The sequence below is a fragment of the Centrocercus urophasianus genome, unplaced genomic scaffold, assembly GCF_019232065.1.
Source record: "Centrocercus urophasianus isolate 14NV4802_14NV808 unplaced genomic scaffold, USGS_Curo_1.0 seq_40, whole genome shotgun sequence".
In the NCBI taxonomy this organism is placed as follows: Eukaryota; Metazoa; Chordata; class Aves; order Galliformes; family Phasianidae; genus Centrocercus; species Centrocercus urophasianus.
Window position 1 is genome coordinate 2,020,292 of NW_024884978.1, and position 25,487 is coordinate 2,045,778.

A 25,487-nucleotide genomic window follows, 5' to 3' on the forward strand; every position below is an offset into this window, starting at 1 on the left:
AGCTGTGGCAGTGTTCCCATGCTGAGCCCCATGTTGCCCAGCTCCAGGGCCCTTACACAAATCTTGCACAAATAGGTGAAAAATCCACATGAAACAGAGAAATGAAGAAATGCAACTCCGGTTTCCTCTCTCCTTTTTACCCATGCATCTTTTTCTGCTCTGTGAGTTGAGCTCTGGATTTCACTTGGAAAAAGCAAATGGGGAAAAGCAATAAAGGAAGCCTCCCTTTGCCTGCAAATCTCTGCTTGGCTGTTCTGATGAAGTACCCTGCAAGGTGCTGAGCTCTTTGAGCAGCACCAGCCTTGGGCTGGGTGCTTTCGCAGAGGAGTTGTTGGGGTGCAGCTGGGAAAGGAGAACGGGCTTCATGGGCTGGGGTGTCCTATGCTGCTGGCGGGGCCAAGAGGAATGCTAACCAGAGCATTGGATGCAACCTTTGTGCTCTGAAAGCAACTCCAAATGCAGTTAAGTTAGTGCTTCTGAGGCTTTGCCCAGCCGAGTGCAACAAACACAAACCTCACACCTCTCAGGGACAAGCAACAAGTGACATCTCAGGCCTTCCAGCCCAGGGAGAGTAAGGGAGTGGGGAGGAACGGTTGATTAAAATCAGAGTTTTTTGTTCAGAGTTTTCATTATGGATTCAGATCTATATCGAAATTAGTCAGCCAATGACCTCATCCAGCAATGATGAACAAACAAGATGACAAGCAAGTGTCGATAAGTCTCAGAAGACGTAACATCATTCCTGAGCACAATTAAACACAGCCTTACAAACACTCAGGCTCTGGCTTTCATGAAATCCATATGGAGTCATTAGCCTTCTTAGGTCTGGTTTTCCAACACTCTTAGATGCAGGATGAGAGCCTGACTGTACAAAAATTCACTGAGATTATGTAGGCTCTGAATTTAAAGGGAAAGAGCCATTTCTGAGGAATCCCTTTCTAAAAATACTTGCTCTGGAAGAGGAGTGGTGAATCTGCAGGCAATTTCAGACCTTCTCCCCAAACCAAGCAGTCACATCTCCAGTGCTGTGTGAGCCAGCCTGCCCCTGGCCTGCACAGCATGTGCATGATGCCACGTATTCACTCTGCTCTGCTCCCATGTTGATCTGTCAATGAAGGAGAGGTCATCTAATGGCAGCAAACAGTAAGTAATTGATAAGGGGCTCAATTTGTTTATGCTATTGCAGATTTCAGATGACATCAGAGCTGCATAATTGCTACGTAAAACATTACAAAATGCAACACGCAGACTCTCTCACAAAAGACAATTTTTTGCAGGATCAGACCCTTGTTCACTTTTTTCAGTGCTTTTTTCACAACAGTAATTTCAAAGGGGAGAAGTATTATTTAATTATCTTCTTTTCTTGGTTTGAATTCACCAACTGCATATCTTCCCCTGGCTTTATCAAAGAAGCCACTGGTATAAGAGCACATCTAATTTTAGGCGGACTTTGGTTGGCTGACTTAAAATTGATCATGCATTTTAGTTTCAGTAACTCACAATTTCTGTGCACTTTGATAGTGCACTTTAGAGAACAAGTCCTCTTTAATGACAAAGGCTTAAAAGAAATGACCTTTCTGAACAAAATATCAAAGCTTAGAAAAGATAGTCCCTTGGAAAAAAAGACTCAGCTAAAATGACCTTGTGTTCTGAAACTTTTTCATACAATATCTGACATCTTGCTTTTCCTTTGTACCCTCGGAATGAAACCAAGTATAATTCAGTAGTGTGCGGTGCCTCCAGTACATGTTGTGATTTGGGAAGGACTGGCAGTGCATTAAGATAATTAAAATTAAATAAAAGTCCAGTGGCATCTACATGCTGTCAAAACTGCTCATCGCTAGAACCAAAGCTGTGCATGTTTTCCAGAACATCCAATAAATCACTTTAACATACTATAGTGATCACAATTATTTTCTTCACAATAAAATCTCTTTCTGCAGAGCAAAATCACTACTCTGAAACCACAGATTGCAGAGATTTGGGCAAGTCACAGGAGTATCTGCTGTGCTGCCCTGCCAGCACAACAATTAAAGCCCTGTTGCAGCAGAAAGCAGAGGGCTGAGAGAAGGAGGGGGGCTGTATCCCTTTTCCTCCGACCGCCCCAGCACTGAGCGTATCTGTTACACGTAACGCAAGAACTGTGAGCGGCACCCAAGTGAAGTTTCACCTTGATAAGGGGAACCCTTGATGCTGGTGGAAAATGCTCTCCTGCGCTTTTCTTGTGCTTTAACATAGAGTGGAACTGTCCTCTCTCATGCAGCAACATTCAGTGTAATAATAACAAATAAACATCATCATCGTCAACCCATGCAAATGAAGCTCTGACCATATGCCAGCCAGCTCTGCCAGGACCGCTGGCAGCTCCTTGCCCTGCAGGGGAAAAGAGGCAAAGAACAAGCTCTGGAGGGCAGAACGTTTCTAGACTTCAACCTTAACTGTTACAAAGTGATCACAGAACTATTATCAACTGCAAACGAGCCCCAACCAACACTGAATTTAGTTCTTATCGGGTTTATAAGCACCTTCATAATACCCCTCATGCTGTACGTGGTTTAGGAGAGTTTCACAGAGCTCCCAGATTGACCGAGATCTACTTTTCTGAAATGGCTTTTTGATCATCAACATCCAGTTCTACCAAAAAGAAGGAAATCCAGGCCTGAATTCAGCTAGCTGCGTAGGGAAGGGCATTCAGGAGAGGCTCTTCATCACCTTGAGGATCTGCCCCGCTTCCAAAAGCCACACAGCCCCAGTTATCATGCACAGACACCAGCACAACACCAGACAAACCCACAGCACCCCATGCACGACAAGGGACATATCTGTGTTGGCACAAAGCAGCACCCGAGTGGTAAAAGCACAGCGCTCCCCCTGTGGAGCCAAAGCACGGCCGCCCCGCACCTCCCTGAGCAAACACATGGCATTTTACTGCCCACAATTCACCCTATGCATCCTGACAAATTCCTTCTCCTGAAACTCACCGTTGCCCCAGGCGAGGCTTGGTGGCACCTGCTGCAGCTTCCTTGCTTATCAGAGCCACAACAACCTCTTATCTATAATTAGAAGGATCACTTGCTGATTCAAGGAAGGTGAAAACATGCCCAGACCCAAGGCAGGCTGACATGCAGTGAGGCACTGGGCAGAGCTGGGCACGCGTCCCGCTGGGAGCTCTGAGCAGGGGACGGCCTCTCCTCATGGATCTGGGGCTGGAGGGGATCAGTGCTCATGGATCTGGGGCTGAAGGGCAGCCAGGGCCTGGTGGGATGGCTGCCTCCTGCTGCAGGCCGTGCAGATCAGCATGTGGCGGCCAATGCTGCAGCTGGACATCAGGGAGAGGAATTTCTGCCCCCTCGTAAGCACTCAGGCCATGCACATTTCTTTGTTGCAAAACAGCAGAAAATATATTTTCCCCAGTTAAAAAAGTCGTACAAAACCCTATTATGCACTGTGGCTATTTAGGTGAGTGAAATGCCCAAGCAGGACAATAATGGCAAAACAAAATAGTGCAAAATAATATTTTAATCTTATGTAAACACATGGACGCAAAACGATGTCAAATTTGTTAAAAAATCTTGGACATTAATAATAGAAAATGGGATTTTCTTCATGTATAAGAGTGAAAAGAATGGCACGAGGAAGTAGTAACAAAATGTTAGTAGAGGAAACTTCCTCTTGGAAAGCAAGTAGAATCAACACAGTATATTGGAAGTGTAAGTCTGTGATGAGATGATGATAAAAAAATAATGGAAGGAAGCAAGGTACAACTGAAAAAAAAATTCTGCCATGAGCAATGGATATGTTTTCATGAATTTCATTGCACTTTGTGTGCTAATAAAACAGCCACTGATCTTTGCATTTTAATTTACAAGAGCCAAATCTTCAAACCTATTGAAAGCAGTCCATTTGGCGATCAAAGAAATCCAACAGCTCCAGCAGCTACCTGAAAATTAAGACACTCTCGTTAGTTATGTCTTAGTAATCTTACCACAAAATGCAACAGTCTGCAGTGGGGCCCTGTGGCAGCAGCCATGACCACAGCTGCAGCCATGGGCATAGACAGACTGAAGTTGTCCTTCACTGACACTGATCAGTGTCAGCCAAAAAAGCACGAGTTCAGTGAGCACAGGTCAGGTAAAGCAAAATTCAGTTGGAACACAGAGTTGGGAAAAAAGTCTGATCAGGAGGAAAACTTCATCTTTTCAACTAGTTGTTTTCCTAACTGTGATTAGGAAACACCAATTCAGAAAAGTTTGAGATAAGATGCATCTGCTTGCAGTGCTTCTGCTCTTACTGCAGAGAGCCTGCAGACTACCTCACAGCTTTGTATTTACCTGACAAAGTTGCCTACACTGGACAGGCTACCAAAAATTAATGACATTTTCAGCTTTCAGCAAACTCTTGTTAAGAAAAAAAAAAATAGCATTTTCAGACAACTTCCGTGCTGCTAACATTTTTACAAACGTTTAAATATCTCACAGATTTTTACACTGTTTTTACAAGCATACACTTTTATTTGCAGAATTCCTCATGTGAGATACGAAATATCATCAAAGCCTATAAATATAAAAAGACTTTACTAGGAAGTTTCCTTTTACTCACCTATCCATGTGAATCACTTACTCTAAAGGCACGGCAAGTCTTTTTATTGCTGCAGCACTTGCCATAATTTATATTGGAGGGTGTAAACGTTTGAGAAAAGCCCAGGCTCATGAAGATCCGGTACTTTGAAGATGCGATCTGTAATATTATTCATTGCATCACTGTTTTCTATCTTAAAAGGAGGTGGCATCACCGCAGAGCTGCAGCTGTGCACTGAGACTCTGTCTCATCATGAACATGGAGGCAAAGCCCAGACTTGCAGTGCACCTGCGTGCGCTCTCATCTTGCTCTAATAGTACTGACTAAGCACTGGGAAAATTCTCAGGCCCTTGTTTACTGAAAATAAGGATCTTTTAAAACTGCAACCATATTTGAGTGTTTTAATTAAGCTGTAAAACTTCAATAATTGAGATCCACAGGTGTGAAATGGTATAAATCGATGACAGAAAGGCCCATACCTCCTGGTGGGGTAGGCGTTCAGCTCTTCCTGCTGGACGGAGGCTCTTTTCTGCAGAATATTTACCTGCAAAATACATGCCAGGTGAAAATGCTGTACAAAATTCTAATAAATAAGTTTACACTCATTTCACAAAGGTGTTTTTCTTGTCTATTCTGCCTAAATAAAATGCAGTAATGCTTTAGCTGCATATTAGAAGTAATGATAATGCTCCATAGCAGATTGTCAGGATATCCCCAGCACACCACTTGCTGCACGCTACCCACTTTAAGAATAGAGTCAAAACAGCTTTTACATTCAGCTTGTGGCAGCATATGGGTTATCAAGGGGTTGGGAGCTGCAGCTGTACCCTCAGTGCAGGTACAAAACCTGAGTTCTGATCCCCACACTTCTGTTCTTGTGATACTCACCTGCTCTTGAAGGGTATGAAAATTAATGTTTATCAACACAGTGGCAGCTTTTGGAGAACTCACCAAAAGCAGATCATTATTTTCAGTGATATTTATTGAAAATGTTGCCCGAGCACACAGTATTTTCCTTCTGTTTATTTTTATCGCTGCTTGGTGCTTATACCAAGCCTGTCCTCTTCATCCCCCTCCAACAATAAATAATCCTGACAGGTGCAGAGATTCTGCTGCCCTTCTTGTCTGATGTTTTGAAACAGGAATTCCAACAATTTTCAAAGACCAGCACACCTGTGCTTCAGGAAGGAGCCCTGCTTACCGAGTGGTCTGTGGCTGCAGTGTACCAATGGCAATGCAGCCAGCAGCTCTGTGTTTCTGGTGACACCCAGTTTGCAGTGTGTGCAGTTACTTTTACTCTTCTGAAATGCACTGGTGCTCACAAAAGCCCCGCAGGTGGATATCAGATTTTACTTCTCTTTTTTTGAACTCGTTACAAGATGCAGTGTTCTTACATTCGCTGCAGTGCAATGCTTCCTACCAGACAGTGCTAATGGTCAGCAACGCTTTAAAAACAGCTTTTTACTATCAAGTGGAAATTGATCTCCCCAGTTAATCCTTAACTCTTTATTTCCCATAAATATTTCAGTGAGAAAGAGCATCGCTTCCATCAGGAATCCTTTGACATATAAGCAGAGTGTCTATAACCACAGTATTAAAGTTGTGTCGTTAGCAACACACAGGAATTTGAAACTTTCCCCTGTGAACATTTCCTACTTCTGTTAAAGGCAAATTTTGCCATGGGAAACATCTCATGCTTGGAAAAAATGCAACATAAATACCCTTCTACATGTACAGAAAAGAAAAAAAGAAATAAGAAGGAAAGAAGGAAGGGAGGAAGGAAAAGTAAGATCAGTAAAGCAAATACATTTAATGACCAGGCATCTCCATAGAGGGAGTGCATAAGGAAGAGAAACGGAGAGCTTGTAGATCTCTACCAGCTTGAAAAATGCTGTGTCAAGCCTGCACTTGCAGGCTGTGTCCTCAGGGCCGTCGCTCCTCCTGGCACTTCTTCGTTTCTTCCCTTCTTGTCGCCAGGACAGATCCCAGAGCTCTGCATGGGGCCATCTGCCAACACTGACTGTTTTATTTGGATTGCCATTATCCCACATCTATGATCACTCCTCTTTATTATTATTTATCCTTCCTCAGACCTTTCTGTCTGTGAGTTCAGGCAATGACAATAATGTATGAAGAACTTTCGTCCAGCTCCTCATACACTCAATAGAACAGCACCAAATGACCTGTTTGGGAACTCAATACTAGAAGTATTAGTAGTTCCCTATTTACAATGACATTCTGATATTTCTATTAGCCAGGTTTGTGTCTATTTCACATAAAAAAAATTGATTTTGTATTGCTGTAGATGAGCTAGTGTTTTGCAGGATTTAAGACAAAGCATTACAGAAGTGAAGATGGCATCTGAAGATACAATACAAAAGCTCTCAAGGTGAAGAAAGTGGGGGACATGACTGAGGAGCCTGGGAGCACTGCCATAACCTGGTTTTGAAACTTACTCAGTATGTTAGCCAAATTGTAGATGGCCTAATTTCTTGCCTAGGCAAGACTGTTTTTACCCAGCCCCCAAAACTGAAAATAAATAATAAAAATTTACCTGAGATTTTAAAGATACAATGGTGTCTTCAAGTTCCTGCCTCAAAGATGCTGGCATTAGAGTTTTGAGTTTAGTTTCATATTCTTGTCGTATATGGGTCACCTGCACAGGAAAAGAAAAATATATAAATAGGGCTACTCTGAAGGTTAGAAAGTAACTTTATTTTTGCTTCTTCTGTCCATTTTGCAGTCCAAGTAAACTCAGAATTACTGTATCAATGGAAAGGTAAGAAGAAAGATCAGCAAAGACCTGTAAAGAACCAAAGATGTGTTAAAAGAGGAAGAAAGGGAAAAGAAAACATGAAAAGGAAATTGTTATGGAAAGGAAACAACAGTAATACAATGCCTGGATGAGGAGCTACGAGAGATGGTTTAGTAGCTTGTGGCACTGATAGGAATGGGAGGGTGGTTGGACTGGATGATCTTGCAGGTCGTTTCCAACCTTGTGATTCTGTGATTCTGTGAATTGTTGGGCTATGGTCAGAAGAAGTTATAATACTACTTTCCTAACTCTGTCTCAACAGGGATACAGGCATATGGCTGAATGGCCTGCTAATACCACTGTAAGTATTTCAAAACTAGCTTTAAAGTTATTATAGACAAAATCCACAAATTGTTCTTTGCCCCTTTTCACAGTTCATGCCTCAATTACTCTTCATCAACAGAGTTAAAATAGTTTCTCTAGTGGTTTTTTTAACTTGTTGCAAGTAACTGGATAAGGCCACCTGACAAGAAAACTTGGCCCGTTTCATGTAAAGTAGTAATATCATCATTTGTACAATTAACTTTCTCCCCATAGTGCCAACATTACTGTGTTCAGAAGTGAACTGTCAAGAATCATAGAACCACTCAGGTTGGAAACGACCTTCAAGATAAAGTGCCACCTCAACCTAACCATGGTACCCTAACAGCCCACTGTTAAATCATGTCCCTGAGCACCACATCCAGATGGTTTTTAAACACATTAGAAATTTGCAAGGAAACAACAGGCAGAAATGTTAGCTTGCTTTTCTGTGCAGATATGAGATGTCATCCAGTAGCTTCCAGCAACTCAGACACGTCGTGAGACCAGAAATTCACATAAAAATCATTCCTAAAGAAGAACATCCTAGTCCATAACCTTACCCAACAGATGTGGAGTACAGCATGAAGTGCTGTTACATGAGGACAGACCAACTGGAAGGGCTGTGCTTTGCAACTCCCAGTGTACCTGGATTTGCTGAATCCTGACAAACGAGTCCTGGGAGTCTTTCCTGGCTTTGCCCACCAAGTCTCCCAGAACTGCTGCACATTTTACTACTTTGCTGAATCAGGGCCTCACATCTATACTGAAGTTCCAATAGGATTAACTGCTTAATTCAAATTAAGCAAGTACTTAGGTGTTTTTTTCTGGATTAGCAGCCGAATATGTGAATAAAGGATAAAAGGGGGCTCTATAGCAGATTAATTTAGGAAATATTTTTAAACTTTCAAATCGATTCTTTCTTATCTGATGCATTTACACAGCAACACCATTTTGCGCTGATTCTATTTTAGCAACATTTTCTTAGCTTGCATTGGAAGCACAAGTCAAAGCCTCAGCCTCCCAGCTCCGTCCCACGTGCTTGCACAGGTGGGGACCGAACCAAGGTCAAGGAATGATGTGCCAATTACCACCCTGTGCACAACTCAGAGCATGCCAAACTATGCATTATGCATAGTGCAATTATCGATACAAAAGGAATAAAACAATCTGATGAAACTTCGGGAAAATTTGCCTTATGAGTCATTCTGACATGCAGAAATCTCCAAATCTCTATGCAAATAGGCAATTAGAGGCTTTCCTTGTGAACTGCAAGTGATGCCACTATGCAAATATAAAGAAATAACAGGAAAAAGATCTGTAAGACAGGAAACCTTGTCTGAACTCTGCTTGTTTATAAACCAGTGATCAAAATTTATGTTTCTTAAAGTTACTCTGATAAACTTGTGCTAGTCATTCTGCAGAGGCTTACAAAGTTATGGATAGGTGCCTTGCCAGCATAAACATTTTCTGAGCCAACTGCTCATTTGGGTGGGGACCTCGATGCAGTCAACTCACATCACAGCTCCATGGAGAGCACTGAGGATGTGAGGAGCTGAGCCTGGGCTCCCAGCAGCTTCCTTAGGTGCAAGCATGCAGGAGTCCCTCATTGTAATTCTTCCAAGAGGAAAGTCAAGGCAATTTCATTCTAAATAGATGCAACAAAAAGCTGAATACAGCTCTGTGAGTGAAATAATAATGATCTAATTGTGCAACTTGCAACCAGGTCGCTGTTTTTCATAGTTTAATCTGCAAGTGTCCTCTAAAGACGTGCTTTCACAATGCTCTTTAACATTTGCCATTGACTCTGCAAAGCACCCAGGGGATTGCTCCCCTTTGATGAAGGTGTTTCTTGGAAAGTCAGGAAGGAACACGTATGGTGCTTTAAAGTACAGCTGTGTAGTCTGGGTCTCCTGAAAGACAAAATGAGAAACAAGCCCTGGTAGCAGAAGGATTGCCTTCTGCTATGATTGCAGAAGGAGTTGATCTCTTACTCTATTTCAGAGAGAAGATGAACATTTTTCTTGCAGTAAAACTCTTCTTTGGGATACAACTGCATTTTGTTTGTTTCTTAAGTCAAAATCTGTTGCTTTCAACTGTGCTCACTCATAATTGCATCACAATGAGATGAAAATAAGATCCCAGCTGTTTCCTGTCACATTATGATAAAGAACATGCTGAGATTTTCGGCTGAAGTTACTATCAAGGTTTATTGACCCAAGAGATTAAAATAGTGCATGGCAAAAATCCGAATCAGTTCTTACAACTGAAAAATGACACACAGTGGGCTAATATATGCTAATCTTAATGAGGGGAGGTTTTTATTTTTTAACATTGATTTCTGACCCAAGGAAACTGATGTTTGCAGGGATTTTGTGTGTGCATGCGTGTGCCTTAAAGGCTTTCTTGTTCTTTTATAGCTTCAAGATGCAGCCCTAGGATCCTCGAGCACTTTGTCTCCTCTCGCACTCGTGAGAGATGTTTAAAATTGCAATTCTTCAGCCCTCAGGAGGGCCTTATCTGCTGGATGAGGACAGCTCTATTTCAGTTACTGTTGGGTTCGTTGTCATTCAGTCCTGAGAAAGCTGGAGGTTCATTTTGGTGAGCTGCTTTAATCCACGAACCCCCAGGAAGGTTTTATAGCTTTTAATATGAAGCTGCCACGCTGCTCTTTGTTTATTCAGGTTGGTGGCTAGGATATGAGGTTTTAAGGTTTTATCATCAATCATCTCTGGTGTCAGGAGAAAGAACCGAAAGCAGAAGTTGCCAGAAAGAGGTAAGCTATGGTCAGTCACAGTAAGTTAGAATCAAGATGAGGCAAATATTCACACAATTATGACCTGGTCACACTGTAGCCACTCTTCTCCTTCAAAAAGCAATATCCTATGCACAACCAGGAGAAATGCAGCAGCTTCAGGATGATCAGATGTACTTCTGCCCATGTACTCACAACAGCCTGTAAAGCAGAGGCTATTCTGCTTCTCTGCTATGCTTTGCTATACAGCCACATCGCCCCGGTATCTTAGGCAGGTTGCTCAGAGCCAGCTCTCCCTTTTTCAAGAGGTCTACAATGCTGGGTTTGCCTTCCAGTGGCCCTGGGGCTCTAGATAGTGCAACATCCCCTTCTCAAACCATTGAAAAAACAAAAACACTGCAATCTTCTCCAGATCTCCCAATTGTAATTACTTGATTCAAACCAGAGGAGCATAAGGAAAATGCTAATGAAACAGTGAAGTACGCATTGCCAAAGCAAATGAGGGGACCAGAGATGAGTTGTTCAAGTTCCTTAAAAAGACTATCTTGTCTTGAAGGGCATGAAGTCAACATTTAGTGTACGTCAGGTAAGAATCGAAAGGCGGTTCACTTAACTCAGGTTTTGTGGGTTTTTACTATCTCAATTTCTGCCTGTTTGTAACATTTGTGAAGGACAATAATTCCACGTGCCAGGAAATACTACGATAGTGACCAAAAGGCATAATTAGGATCATGCAATTATTATCAAATTTTCTCTGCATTTCAGGGCAGTAAGATGAGATAAGTTATTTCCTGCCTCTCTCCAGTCCTTTCCCTGCGTTATTCAAACAGCGTGGCTGAAAAAGCTGTCATAATGCTGTTTAAAAGAGAAGTCTCTTTAAAAAGTTTATGCATCTGTTCAACAGTACAAATCTCTGTGAGAAGACATGAAAGATGTGTTGTAATAAATCTGAAGACAGGTTAGGGTACCAGCAAGGTAAAAATAACTCCTTCAGCCTTAGGCAAACCATTTCATCTCAGACTGAAGTCTCAGCCTTCTAAATGAGGATAATAATAATACTGCGTAGGTCAGCTTCATTCAGGTGACGTGAAGATGGCTGAAGTAATTTTCTGAAAGCAGTCTGAAGAGGCCAAGAGAAGGACAAATTACTACGATGCCATCCCAATTAAAAAACACACAAAAAGACAAACAACCCAGAGAATATCAAAGTAACAATTAATCGCAGCTTGGTTCTCTTCTCCCTAATTGCAGTGACTCCTCTGCTTCTCAGCACTCCCAAACCCTCAGTTAATAAAGCTCTAATCCCACAGAAGTGCTGAGAGCCTACATGGGCACCTTCCTCCATCAGCTGCATGGGGGGTGCTGGCCCAGCTCTATGGCCAAGGAACCAAATCCACCAAAACCTGCAGCTTCCTGAAGGTTCAGATCTCTCATGGTTCTCTTGTAAAAGAATAATTACAACTGGAAACCTTTTCAAACACTTTTTTCTGGTGAATAATCAAATTATGTATCATTTTGTTGTTCAATAAAGAACAAGGCCTCACCATTCATCCTTTCACAAAGCAGCCAAATAAGAAAATCCGCTGCTTTTCTGTCTATGACCTCTCTTACTTCAGGCATGTGAACTGAGAAATGTCTGTCGAAATACAGTTCTTACAGGTTTAAAGAAGTATTTTGCAATTTGATACAAATGTTCTCAAGTTCTTAAGGAAAGTAATGAATGCTATAAATTGCACAAACACAGCACGGCTGCGAATGGTAACTGAGCGTGATCAGCAGAGCCAGTTATTTTGCCAAGGGTACACAACACTGCTCTCCACTGAACAAAAATAGTGTTGGAGAACCTACTCTGCTCTGAACAGCCCCCAAAAAGCATAAATTAGTGGCACAGCTGTCCACTTTATTTGTTTTTAGCTGGTAAACCATTGGAGCATCCAAAATAGGTTTGCCTTGATGTGTTGCTGAGCTGCAGGGACCTCCTGTGAGCAGCTCAGTCAGCTCCTTCCAACCTGCACCCAAGAGGCCTTGCACTTTGCTGGTTTGTATTTCAATATCTTTCTTTTCTTACCCAAGATCTCCCACCTGGAAAATGCTCTGTTTGTAGTTAAGCAATACAAGTCCATATGATTCATAACTGCAGAGGAAGGGAAGTCAGGCAAAACTTTAAAAAAATCCAGTGGGCTGCATTATGGCAAGAATAGCATTCTTGGGATTACGCGAGCTGGAGAGGAATAAAAGCTTTCACTGTCAACACCATGGAACAACCAGGAATGCTGTGGCTAGAAAATTCACTCTGCTCTCTCAGCCACCCCCTCTTAAGGGCTCCTCTATTGTTTCAGTTGGGATTTGGAGGATCCTTGACCCGTCTTCCCCTCCTTCCCGATGACTCATCCAGATGCCAGCCTTGCTCCTGAGCAATGTTTGCTTCAGCCCCTGCCAGCACTGCTCCTTTGCAGTGGGGATGCTCCACTCCATGGGGCAAAGGGAGCCCAGCTGACAACGCTGACTTGCTGCATAAGAACTGAAAACTGAACCAGCCCAGGAATTAAAACTGGGCCAAGGCTGAAGACACATGGTACTCATTTACGGCTCTGTCGAGGGCAGAGAATTTCTAATATGCTATCAAGATAATTAAGTCTGAAATAAAGCTGTAAGCATCTTTGACACCAGCATGGGAAAGTATTTATGTATCTCATACATTCCAGTATGTGTTACCTTCCACATGATCCCTTCCACCCTGGGGTGGATCAGCAAGTCAAAGGTTCAGGGTCTGCTACACAGAGGTGCCAAGCGCTCCCCAATGACAGCAAGGGCTGACAAAGCTCAGCAGCAGGCAGGATGAAGCTCAGCATTCTCACACTGTCTGTGTGAACAAACAAATCTTTGTAGATAATAATCAGCAGCTACTTTTAGTATCGCCATTTCCCCTCTGTCAAGAACAAGAATGGAACCAGCATCTCAACTGGAAAAGAAGCTGCTAGATTTATGGTCAGAAAGAGTCCATGAACTTTGAGCACGGGTGGTAACCACAGCTCTACATCCCTGATGTACTTTTAAAGACAGGATCAGTGCTGATTCAATTGCAAAGAAAATAATAATTTAAAATGCAGATGGTGATAAATATCTGCATAAAACTAGACTTATTTTCTGTCCTTTTTAGCTCCATCTAGGCACCTCACCTGAAAGAAATGAATAGGATAGCTCACTGACCATTGCTGTCACCCTGCTGGCTCCTCCATGCAGTGCCACTTCTCCTTTTGGTGTTCCCTGCATTAAACACCATGACAAAGACAAAGAGCTAGAAAACTGACATTTTTAAAACCTCTCTAATTCGTGCATGCTAAGGTATACTTCTAATCTTGCTTGTTAAAAATTCTCTTCCTTCGTTCAGTTGTCTGTTCCCTATTTTCTGTTTCACTGCCTTTCTCCAACTGGCCACTTCATTTTGAAATTCATGCAGGCCTATGCAGTAGGTATACATTCGCGTATTTTCCAGTTGTGTCTGATGACCAAAGCTCATGTTTGATCACTGACTTCCATACAAACATCATCACTGCCTTCCCCTCTTTCCTCTGACAGGCTCACAGATGGTGAGATCCTTCTCTCCTGCAGTTTCTGCCGTATGGAGCTCCGGTAACTTTCAACTCCATTGATTTCCAGCTCCTTTCAAATCCCACCTGAAAATCTGCTTTTTTGTGCTTGAATCTCAGCTTCTTCCTCCTCCTGCTACTCTAAAATGTCATGTTTACAGTATAATTTACTATATTCTGTTTAATTCTGCATTCCTTTCATAATAGGCTGTTAAAATGCTGAAAGAACCCACTAACTATAACAAACGGAAGTTCTGATTTATTATAACCATCTCAGTCTTAAATCTGGGGGCACTACTGATTAAAGAGTGCATCAGTGGAATTGCACACATGGTAGGTATGAGCCAAGATAAAAATGGTAGAATCTGGCTCCAAGTAATGACGGCACTAATTTTATCATGCCTCAGTCAACACTGCCATGCAGCCATAGGCACATCTATCTCCATGAAAGGTGTAAGGAAGTATACATCAGTTTCCTTGGGACGGGGAAGAGGCTGCTTTGGAAGCAGACTTCTTGCAGTCTGTTCACCAAGGCCAGAGGGGAGGAAGTTCCACTGCTTCCATGTTCCACTCTTCTAGAACAGATATCAAGCTTTGGCAAAGCTGTGGAAGCAGCCACGGTGGAACTGTAAAGGCAGACCCAGACAATGGAAGTAGGGGAATTTCTGTGAGTTCATCTGACTGCCTTTAAAACTCTGTGATATCTTTAAAACAAACCTGAAAATAAATATGGACAAAAAGCCCTGAACAAAAAGGATATTACTCAGGTCTTCCAGCCTTCGTTGTGCTAAGAACCATTTGGGACACATACCCTGGATGTAGGCATATCTTGCTCATCGCTGTCTCACCGTTCCTTTACTCACAGCTCCCCAAATCTGCAGACAATAGCACAATTGCCATCAAAGATAAGGTGTGGCAAATGTTAGAAGTTCCCTGTGCTACACAGCAGCTGAAATTTCAAAATGATGCATCACGGCCTTCATCTGAGAACAAACAGATTTAGTTGGCATGGAAACAGTAAGTTAGGCTGAATGTGGTAAATATCCAGCAGTCATAAAAAAATGAGCAAGTCAGAATGATAAATATTAAAACTGAACACTTGCTGAATGCTTTTGAATCATAGCTCTTTTACGATGAACACTCCTGTTCTCATTGGAATGCAAGTGAAATCCACTTAACAAACTAAGCTGCTCTGTTCTACCCCAAATACTTCAACAACACTTTTATTCAGATAACTCCTTTCTCCCTTTTTAATAATCTATTTGAGAAAAAAAAAAAAAAGAAAGTAAAGAGCTGGAAATCTGTATTGGCATTCTCCTTCAATTCCTCAGTAATGTTCATTAATTGGACATCACTGATTTTGTGTCTTCAGAGAAGCTCTATCCTTTAAGGCTGTAATTGTGACTTGACTGTTTGGAGGCGCATTCCTATGGTTTGAGTACCTGTCATGATGTTACCTTGATTGTTCATGAACATGAAAATCTTCGTTTCCCCCTGTATTATCTTCAATTAGAAATATCATACCCAATCCTGCTCTATATACTGAGCAGTGAATAGAATTCCAAACTGTTTCCTGTCAGAAATGTTGTCTTGTATTAGATCCACGCACAGATCAGAGACAACCAACACTAAACAGCGTGCAGTGCAGGAGTGTCATCAACACTTGATCAGTTCCCAGGTTTTCAGATTCCTGAGACAGAAGAAGCTCCAGCATTGCTTTGCAAGGAAAAGGTTGGGTTGCACCAGCATTTCTTAGGAACCTTCTCAGTCTGCTTCCACTGCCATGGCACAATGCACCATAAACCCACATACACACAGCTTATATGAAGGGTGAGTTACACGCCATTTACAGCTAGCTTGCCATGCTCCATGAATGCAATTCTGTATGTCTTGGGAAGTCAGAAATCTAATTTTTGAAAGACATTCAGCACTGCGACATGCAGAGAGGTGATAATGCACAATGCTGAGACTGCAATCAGGCAGCAGTGTTACTGACCATGTGCACCACTGCCCTGGATGGCCACGCTTAGCAGAGACAGGAGAACCTCCATGGAGAAGATAAATGATTTAGTTTAATCCAAGTGGGAATTCCTGGGGGCTTACATATAAAAGCACTGGAAACATAACGTTATTTACACCACAGTTTATGTCACGAAGCTGACTCTGTCCCTCTGGATAATTATAGCAAAGGTTAACTCTGTGCAATCAGCAGAAAGTTCCTGGAATGAAGAGCTGAGCCCCGCGGACCTGTCAGTCACTGCTGAGTTCTAAGGACATTGCACTGAAAGAAGGCAAACATGGAGAGCTGATACCACCCAACAAGCCGTAACGAGAAACAGCTTTTTAGTTTTAATTAAAAGCGCAACAAAATGTTTTTTCATGTCTCATTCATTTGTTTGTTGTTGTTATAGAATCAAAACACAAGATTTTTCCTTTTAATGAAAAACAGAAGCTGTTTAACCCTCTCTCCTCCTTATTTATAGACATGTAAAAGCTTGGAAAAGTAGCCTTTGTGACAGTGCCAATGCAAATTTTGATGTTTGATGCAATTCTGGTTCAGACAATGTTTTGTAAAAGCAGCAAGCGAGTTCTGAGTTCATGCCTTATATCCTTCAGCTCCCCAGTCAGCTGACAAGTTGTTAGCTGCTGTTAATGCCTGATGAACAGGCTTACAGGTGGCCTGGGCACACCATTACAGTGGGAAATACATAAGAGAAATTGTCATCAATGTGTTCAGGCCAATGTTGTTCTGTGAGAGAGACAACCATGCACCAAATAACACATCTTCCTTCATTTCCAAGAGACTGAAGCCAAAATGCAGTGCTTGTAGGCCACTGCCTGACTGCACAAGTTCCCCCAGTGCCATGAGCACTTCAGTTAGGGATGCAACTGGCCCAGCAGCTGCTAGAATGGTTTGAGTTGGAAGGGACCCCTAAAGGCCATCTGGTCCAAATCCCTGCAGTGAGCAGCATCACCCACAGCTCCATCAGTGCTCAGAGCCCATCCAGCCTGACCTGAACGTGGTGGATACTGATTGCTGATCATCATATAAAGTTCTGAAATGCTGCAAAACTGCATTTGCACCAGAGATCTGCAAACCCTTTTCCAATTCAGATATGCACAGCCTCTGCATTTTCCTGAATACGTCAATCTGGTTTAAATGCAGATTGTAGGCTTTCTTGTTTCAGTACTACTCTGTAAATTACATACACTATTTTGCTTGAAGCACACTGCATCTCTGATTTCACTGGAAGTGTCTGCATTAATTTTAGCAGCATTAATCACGTGGAACTGTTTACAGACAACATGCTAGGACGATAGATGCATGAGATCAGCAGTAAAGATTACTTTTTATCTCAGTCATTGTCCAATTATAATTCTCTCAATACAAGCATCAAACAAGGGGTTAGAATAGTCTCGGAGCCCTCTTATAGCAGTGCAGTCACTTTAAAATAAATGCATCATTTAACAGCTTGGATAGTTGAAATACCAACCTGAAATAGAGAGCAAGAGGTAAGTATTTGCCTGTAGGGTTCAGACAGTTTAATTCCCTTTTATTAACAAAAACAGAAAAGAAAGCTAGCTGAAAATTTTGCAGGAAAATAAGTGCTTTTGCTTTGAAGCAAGATCTTGTCGTTCCCCATCGCAGCTCCTCCCCAGGGGCAGCCCCATACCTGCTCGTGGGTCTCCAGCTCCCTGCGCTGCAGCTTCTTCTCTGCAGCCCGTGCCTGGATGCGGGAACGCTCCGCTTCATCTTGTAGGGTCTGAAACAACACCAATGGGTGCAGAACATGTGAGAAACCCCCCAAAAAGCTCACAGGCAATGTGCTTTGACACTGGCTCATAGAAACATGGAACGGCTTAAGGACCTTAAATATCAACCAGTTCCAACCCCCTCCATGGCCTCGGACACCTGCAGGGATGGGGCACCCACAGCTCTGAGCAGTGCCAGTGCTTCACCACCATCTATCATGCTATTTATACAAACTGTGCTTCCTGGGAACACTTCTGCAGTGCACCAACAACCTTTCCTTTAAACCTGAGTAACAACCCTCTCTGGAAATCTATGTCTGGAATTTGAGTGGAAATGCATTCCATGCTACTGCCATGGGATGCTCACTGAGACACGGGGCTCCCTTCTGCCCTGGGGTGAATTCAGCACGGGACCTACAGACACAGCATCAAAGGCAATAAATAAGAGGATATTACAATCGCCTCCCTTTACCACAACAATCCAGTCTTTATTTAGTTCAGGAATGATCACTTCTAAACCCCGCTCATAAAACGCATCGACAACTTTATTTTGTCATTATTGTTCCTCTTATATATTTATTTTTATTATGGCCGTCCCTAGGAGCCTTGATCTTTTTGTTATGTGCTTAACAAAGGAGAAGTCATGCCCCAAGGAGCTGATAGTCTGTGTTATTTCTAACAGATACACACCAAACAAACAATACCAAGTTTCAAAGATATTTTTTTTTAAGTTTCCTAGCCATTGTTGGACGTTTGAATACACACTTAACATTTACTTACACACTTACTAAAAGCTTAGTTATGTTGTCAGCTTGAATAAAGGCATTGTTAGCTGCAAGTGCTGACTTGAAGCAAAGCGCACAATGTGGATGTGAGATTGACATCGGCACAGAGGCAGCTGTGGCAGCAGAAAGGGAATACTTTGAGCTATCTTTTGTAGGGCAGAAAATCGGGGCAGAGCTGTCTGTCAGCTGAAAGGCGTGGGGCAGCCGGGACCGAGCAGGGGCTGGCCCTGGGGACTGGCCATAGGGACACCGGGGTTTGGAGGAGCACCGGGAACTTGTTGCTGCAATGGAGACCAGTGTGAGCCCACGTGTCCCGCAGAACACACGGCACACTCAGAGCTGCCTCCTCAACATGGGACACCCAGGAGTAAACCAGCATCGTTAACAGGACCGGGGGTACAAAGACTGAACAGCAAAACCCTTGCTCTTTTCCACAGCACTGAAACCCTGCGCTCTCAAATCATTTACAGGATAAAATTGCTACGGAGATAAGATAAGAGGAACTACTTATGATAGATCTTGCACATTGTTTTGAAGTGATGCCAGGCATTAACTTTAAAGTCTTATAGTTATAAGGCTGTTTGTTACATGTTCTAATGCCAAAAAATGTAACCAGACCCAAGCATGAACTTAAAATCTGCCCAGGGACTTTTATGCTATCATCACTTCTGAGAAATGCCAAAATCCAGTCTTGAACATGTATCTCAACTCAACTCTTGATACTCAACAAGTCTTGCAGTACCAGTAATTTGCATTATTATAATGAAACTTAACACGTGAACTGCAGGCTCATTATTTTCTTTTTGTACCTCTAATGTCGTAACTTAAAACACAAACAAGCCAACCTTGATGTGAAACCTACAAAGATCCATGCAACGTGGAAATGCAACACAGAACGAGCAGGGCCTCGTATCAAAGATCACCAAAGGCCCAATCAACTTGATAACAGTCTTCCCATGACACCAAAGCGTCCAGGCACGACCAGCAGCTCTCAGGAACGCTCACAGAGCACATCTGGCCAAGCTACAAAGTACAACCTGCCTTCTGCTGCTTCCACGTGATCAGCTCATACAACCCAACAGCTTGGCAAGGTGAGGGCTGAGGATTCCCTCCTAGCGCTGAAGAGCAAGTTTGACTCTCACATGACTTTGAAGATTGAGGGATAGCACACACATACGAGTGCACATGCATGCTTTTGTCTCAGGGAATGAATTCCTATCATCCTATCACAAAAAAACCTACAAGTATTGAATACAAAATGGGATCTGAAAGAGCTCCTGTAAAAGACGACCACCACGTTGTGGCAAAGAAGCAGCGCAGTGCTGTTCCACTCCCTAATTTCCCCATTTTTACTTTCTGCAACAGACAAACATACTCTGCAGAGCACAAAATGAGCGGTTCCTTTAAATCTGTGGGTTTGTCATGCATCTTAAAGTAATTTAATTAGGGAAGTTCAGACGACACAGAGTTTTTCTTAAATCCACCTACTCTAGATAGTATTTGTCAGCATGGAGCACACATTTTGTTCCATTAAAAGGGCAGACAATGTATTAAACAAGCACAATTTAGAAATAAGGGTATTTTTTGTTTGTTTGTTTTTTAACCATAGCATATAAGGGTAACAAAGTATATTATTATCCATTCATCAACTGTCAAACCCAATATATTGTATGAGTTTGCAGGCTTTTCCAGTCACAACTGTCTGCTGGTATTGGGACTGCGTAAGAAAAGACTTGTGATGAACCACAAACTGCTTTACCATTTTTTGACTATCATTGGTAAACTTCAGTGCTTTGCACACGGGCTCTGCTACCACTCTCTTTGCAGAAAGTGGTTTTGTTTATGAAGGACGTCCTACAAGTAACGCTCATCTGGATATTTCAGCTCCCCTATCAGCATGAAGACAAAGAAAGCAAAACCAAAAGATCCGTATTTGATCAAAGCCACATGAAAAAAAAGTAACATCAAAATCTCGTCGTTGCTGCAGATTCCTGCATGCGATGGTCTCTAAAGATAATAATTAGAACCAAGTAAGATTGCTGCCCATGATTGTAATTTTCTAGGAGGAGCCGTGATGGCTGTCATGAATAATGTGCCCTTTTGAAGATCACACTGAAAATTCTCTGTATTGTCAAAATGCTTCATAGGCAGTGGTCAGAGCCTGAATGCTGATAGCGGTTTCTGAAGATATCCAGCACCATCACATCTTTTCTGCGTCTGACAGAGAAGTTTTCAGCATGCAGAATGCTCTAACAAACAGCAGAGGACTTACCCCAGGTGTACCAGAGAACATCTCTGTTGGAAAACAAAACAAAGGTTTGGTTTGGTTTCAAAATGCACAGCTTCAAAGTGTCAGATTTTGCCCAAAGAAAAACAGTGCTTATGTTTAACAACTGTTGAGATGAAGAAAAAGGCACAGAAAAGAAGTAAAAATCGCTGGCCAATTTCTGAGGGTCACAGGCAGTTTTTCTCGAATGGAAAACAAAACCAAACTTATTAAGCTCAGTTTTTCCAAGGACAAAATGAATCCCCCTCTCTCAACTTCACTACGTTGACTTACATCACTGTTACAAAGACAGTTGGATTTTTTTTCTTCAGTTAAACTGGCTTTCAAATGCTATGTAAACATGTTTGTTGTTGAAAGTCTACATCATACCTGACCTTGGAAGTGCTTTGTGTTGGCCTGAGAACAAAGAAATGAAATGTTTTGCTTTCCAGCCCAGATATCCTACACTTTGAAAAGCACTTAAAAATGTAAATGAGATAATCAGCTCTACTGCAACAATGTGGGTGAATTACAGCTGTATAAAAGGAACATTCATTTGATTTATTTATAAAAAAATGGAAAGGATCCTAAAATAAATCCATAATGGAAATGTTTTGATCACACATGACTTTGAGTGACACGAGAAGGGTGGAAGAGTGATGGGTTTGAGAACATGCCACTGAAATACTGCCGTCAGACTTCAGGATCTCCAGTGGAGCTGGTGGATGGGAGCAGGGCTGTCACAGCAGTCCACGACATGCTTGGTACTGACTGATATGAAAGGAGCAGTGAACACCCAAGCTTCTTCTCCTGGAAGGCACTTGGTGGCTTGGTTATCACCAGCAAAACGGTGGGCAGACAGGGAGAAGCAGAGCTTGGCCTGCGCAGCTCCAGAGGTGCTGGGATGGTGCACTGGAGCTCAGGGACTCAGCCCAGCTCTGGGTGCCAGATTGTGGCTGCAAAGGGCTTCTTTACAAACCCTAAACTTGTAAAGCACGTGGTTTTGACAGGGAGCCACAGAGACAAAGGGTGTGATGCCAGCATTACAAAACCCTTCTCAAGGCAGGAATACATTTTTGGCAATAGTTACAAGGCTTAATCTGAATCAACTAAAAGCTGGTAAGAGAAAGATTTCTACAGATCACATGAACAAGTATGAAATGGGAATATTCAAAGGATTTAGTCTTTAATATCTGAAAACTGATTTGATTATCCTTTAATCACAGGATATCTTAGAAGTGTTGGATTCCCTGAAAGAAAACTCAGTTCTGGAAGACTTACATAAACAAAATTCACAGTGACGTGGGGTTACTCAGTATCAATCCTTACTGTGGAAGTGCTGCATTTACAAAAGCTGTGATATTCCTTTTCCTTTGGCCTAAAATCATTTCCTACATTTGGTGAGCTCTTGAGTGCCAGCAGGGCACCATTCCTGCTCCCATCACCCTGTGATCACAGCGACAGTAGATTTCTCTCTCTGCTACTGAAGGCTGAATGAAGAAGAGGTACTTGGAAGGAAAGTCTCCTAAAAATTGTTAAAAACCCAACATATTTTCACTTTGAAACAAAACGTATCAGCAGTAAAACCAGAGCGCACGGCCATCAGGTTGCACCACGGAACAGCAGTCTCCTCCTGACACAGCACTGTCACTTACTGGCTCTAGCAGCAGCTCTGCGCATGCAGATGTGCATCTGTATCAAGAAAAGACCTCAGTATTTAGCAAACCTTCTGCTAAAGGTAGTAATAGTTAACTTTTCATCTTCAAAGAATTTTTCAAACATTACTAAATTAATATAATTAGTTAATGAAAGATGCAGTAATAAAAGCTACCATAATTACCTACGGTAGATTTAATTATCTCCTAGCTAATGCCCACAGAAGGCTTCCACTTTAACGTCCTCAAAACATGTGCCAACAATAATTCTGAATACAAGGCCCCTCTTTAAGTGCCTTCTAAATTTAAATTACATCCATTGATGTGTTTTCTCTCCCCGATCATAAGAAGAAAACCTACCTCTGGAAGCATAAAGAAAACTCTGCGAATGGTAGTAAAAAATAAAGCAGATTTTGTTTCAGAAGTATACGTGGAGGTGTTTTACAACTATGCTGTAGAAATGCTCAGTGTTGAGGACCTTTCTCTCTGCATGCAGCTGTAGGTATGGGCTGTCCGGGAAGAACGTTGTACCATGTGGCCTCCCAACTTACAGTGTCAAACACAACCCTTATTTAAAGAAAGCAGGCCAAGTACCCCACTGGAATTACTGTTAGGCATTTATTTTCTAACTCACGTTCTCTATTCACATTTTTGAAAGTAATTGTTATTTCTCTTCAAAACACTTGATGGAGACCAGCAAGTATGTCTGCGCTTATTCCTGCTAAAGGTAAATACTGAAACGTATCCATGAAGACCACCAATGTTGCTCCACCAACCAGAGCAAAAAAGCGTACTTTTAAGAAGCAAAACACTGCTGTTGGAGCCAAATGGTTGGTGTATCATCAGTGCTTGCTGGTTCTCAGCAGAGTTTGGTGCACTGCTCCACACCTCACCATGCTTGCTCCCCACGCTGCATTCCAGTGTGTTTGAAAATCTCTGTACTTGAGTCCTCTGAAGGTTTTGGTGGAAAGCAAGAGAAATCTGATGGGTTTAACCTAATACATATGTTTGCTGTTTGCATATGGAAAAATTCCTTTCTGGTGGGAACTTTTTCACTGTTGCTGCAACACACTATATATCCAAAAAGTCTCCTTTGATGTTGAACTATTGCTCCACTACTCATTATGCCACTGATTCAATATGAAAGGCAAAAATTCTGTGGTTTTTGTTAAAAACAATAGCTTTGTTTTTGCAAACAAAGTTCTCCACAACCTATATGCAGGGAGCCAACATTGCTGCAACAGAAAAATAGAATCTATTATTTTGTACTGAAAATAGCTACAGCATTTAATAACTCAAATTATTTTTCCATCCTACAGGTAACATTACAATTGCTATTATGACTGTACTGAAAATTTATGCTTTATTGCTCCCCAGGAATAGAAATTAAAACACCATAAGCAATATTTAGACTTTCTTGAGCACACTCCTTCCAGTGACCTTCTAGCCTCCTACCATACGTTCAGCTTCATTATGGTGAAGCTGCTAATAAGTGAATGGGAGAAGTGGGTGGAGAAGGGAGAAGTCCTGCAAAGACCGATTTGTCCACATCCTACCACGCAACAGAGCTGCAGACCTGGGAGCCTTCATGCCTGGTGTATGATGTCAACCACTAAACACCATTTCACGAATAGTGAACACGAATTACAACGTGGAATGAAAATGTAACTGTTAGCTCCTACTAAAAAGTGTCCCCAAAAGAGCTGGTTGCCCATTTTCTACTAATCGTTATGAGAGATAAAAAAAAAAAGTTCCTTTGTTTGGGAATCAGGTACAAGGTGCAATTTTCCAAGGCAAAGTCAGCAGCTCCCACTTGGAAGAATGTGAACTGCCATATATTGAAGAAATTTGGAAATGTGGCCCACTTTGCTGACATTTCAGAATGGGAGTGGAGATCTTGCAAAGCACAGCTGTAGGCTCTGCACATTTCGGCACGTCAAGCAGCCACTTCTAGTTTGTCTCCATTGCTTCTGTGCTTTGCCAGTAGGAGATGCCGTTGTGAAGTACAAGAAGTTCTTCCCTTGAGGTAGCGTGGGAAGAAAGAAAGGGGTTCAGGAAGGAAGAGAAAAATTTGGCTCCAGGAACAAAATTAAGCCTCTCCAGTAGCAGTGAAAAATTTTGCAAGTAGGTCACTTAACTACAAGAAGTGTCTATTCAAACATTTTTTCCCTGAGTGGTTGGGCCTAACGCTGCACTGCTTTAATTTTTCATGATCTGTTTGGAGGAGTTGACTGGCAGTGTATTTTAGACTTTGCCTGTTGAGCAGATCATTCACACAAGCTCCCAAGCAGTCCCTTAACACCCACCTAGATCTGGGAATTCTGGAGATTCCCAGAGTACTGTTAGTTCTGTCAATACATGGATTCTTTCCTCCTCTGTTCCTTTAAGACATTGGTGTGTTTTTGGCACCCCCTACACGCTGACAGCACCAACAGAGCTATTTGGGGGCTTAAAATTAGGCAAGGACCAAAGCATTTTGCTGAGTTCTGACTTCACTGCATTGCACTATGAACAGAATTCATCTGAAATGCAAAGGATGTCATAGGGCACAGCAAGTCCAGCAAAGATAGCAGTTCAAGGAAAAGAGCAGGATGCACTGTAAAGTCCAGCTTTGTGTTCCAAGGAGCCAGGGAAGGAATTGTTTTGGCTTTGCGTTGAGTGGCACAGGTGACAGGAGAGGGGACGGAGGAGGCTCAGAGAGCAGCAGGAAATGCTTTCATCTGCTGTTCTCTGTGAACCACACTACCCAGTGAATCACTGCCATGTGCAAGCATTGCTGTCTGTCCTCAGGTTGTTGCAGTGAAGTCACTAGGATAGTTGTCAGTTGGGGGCCTTTCCCTCAGCATTTACCAGGAGCCCTCTGTTCCTTTGGTCCTTCCCTGCAACCCCTTGGATCCATGGCCATGGCATCTTTTCCCCTTTCCGCTCTCCGAGGTGCAGACAGAAACACCGACAGTTCACATACACTGATGGAACAAATCTTTTAAACC

At 42.3% G+C, this 25,487-nt stretch overlaps 1 protein-coding gene across 2 annotated transcripts in view; it reads right to left on the reverse strand.

Annotated features, from left to right (window-relative positions):
• Positions 1 to 3,501: 3,501 nt before the first annotated feature.
• Positions 3,502 to 25,487, reverse strand: part of CEP112 (centrosomal protein 112) — a 139,114-nt gene continuing 117,128 nt past the window's right edge. For both annotated transcript variants that reach the window (XM_042832958.1, XM_042832959.1), the window contains 4 exons: positions 17,713 to 17,802; positions 7,133 to 7,234; positions 5,058 to 5,122; positions 3,502 to 3,940 (listed from right to left, as the gene is read on the reverse strand). In XM_042832958.1, the coding sequence (XP_042688892.1) occupies positions 3,937 to 3,940; positions 5,058 to 5,122; positions 7,133 to 7,234; positions 17,713 to 17,802 (261 nt within the window). In that variant the 3' untranslated portion in view covers positions 3,502 to 3,936. The remainder of the gene's footprint in view (positions 3,941 to 5,057; positions 5,123 to 7,132; positions 7,235 to 17,712; positions 17,803 to 25,487) is intronic.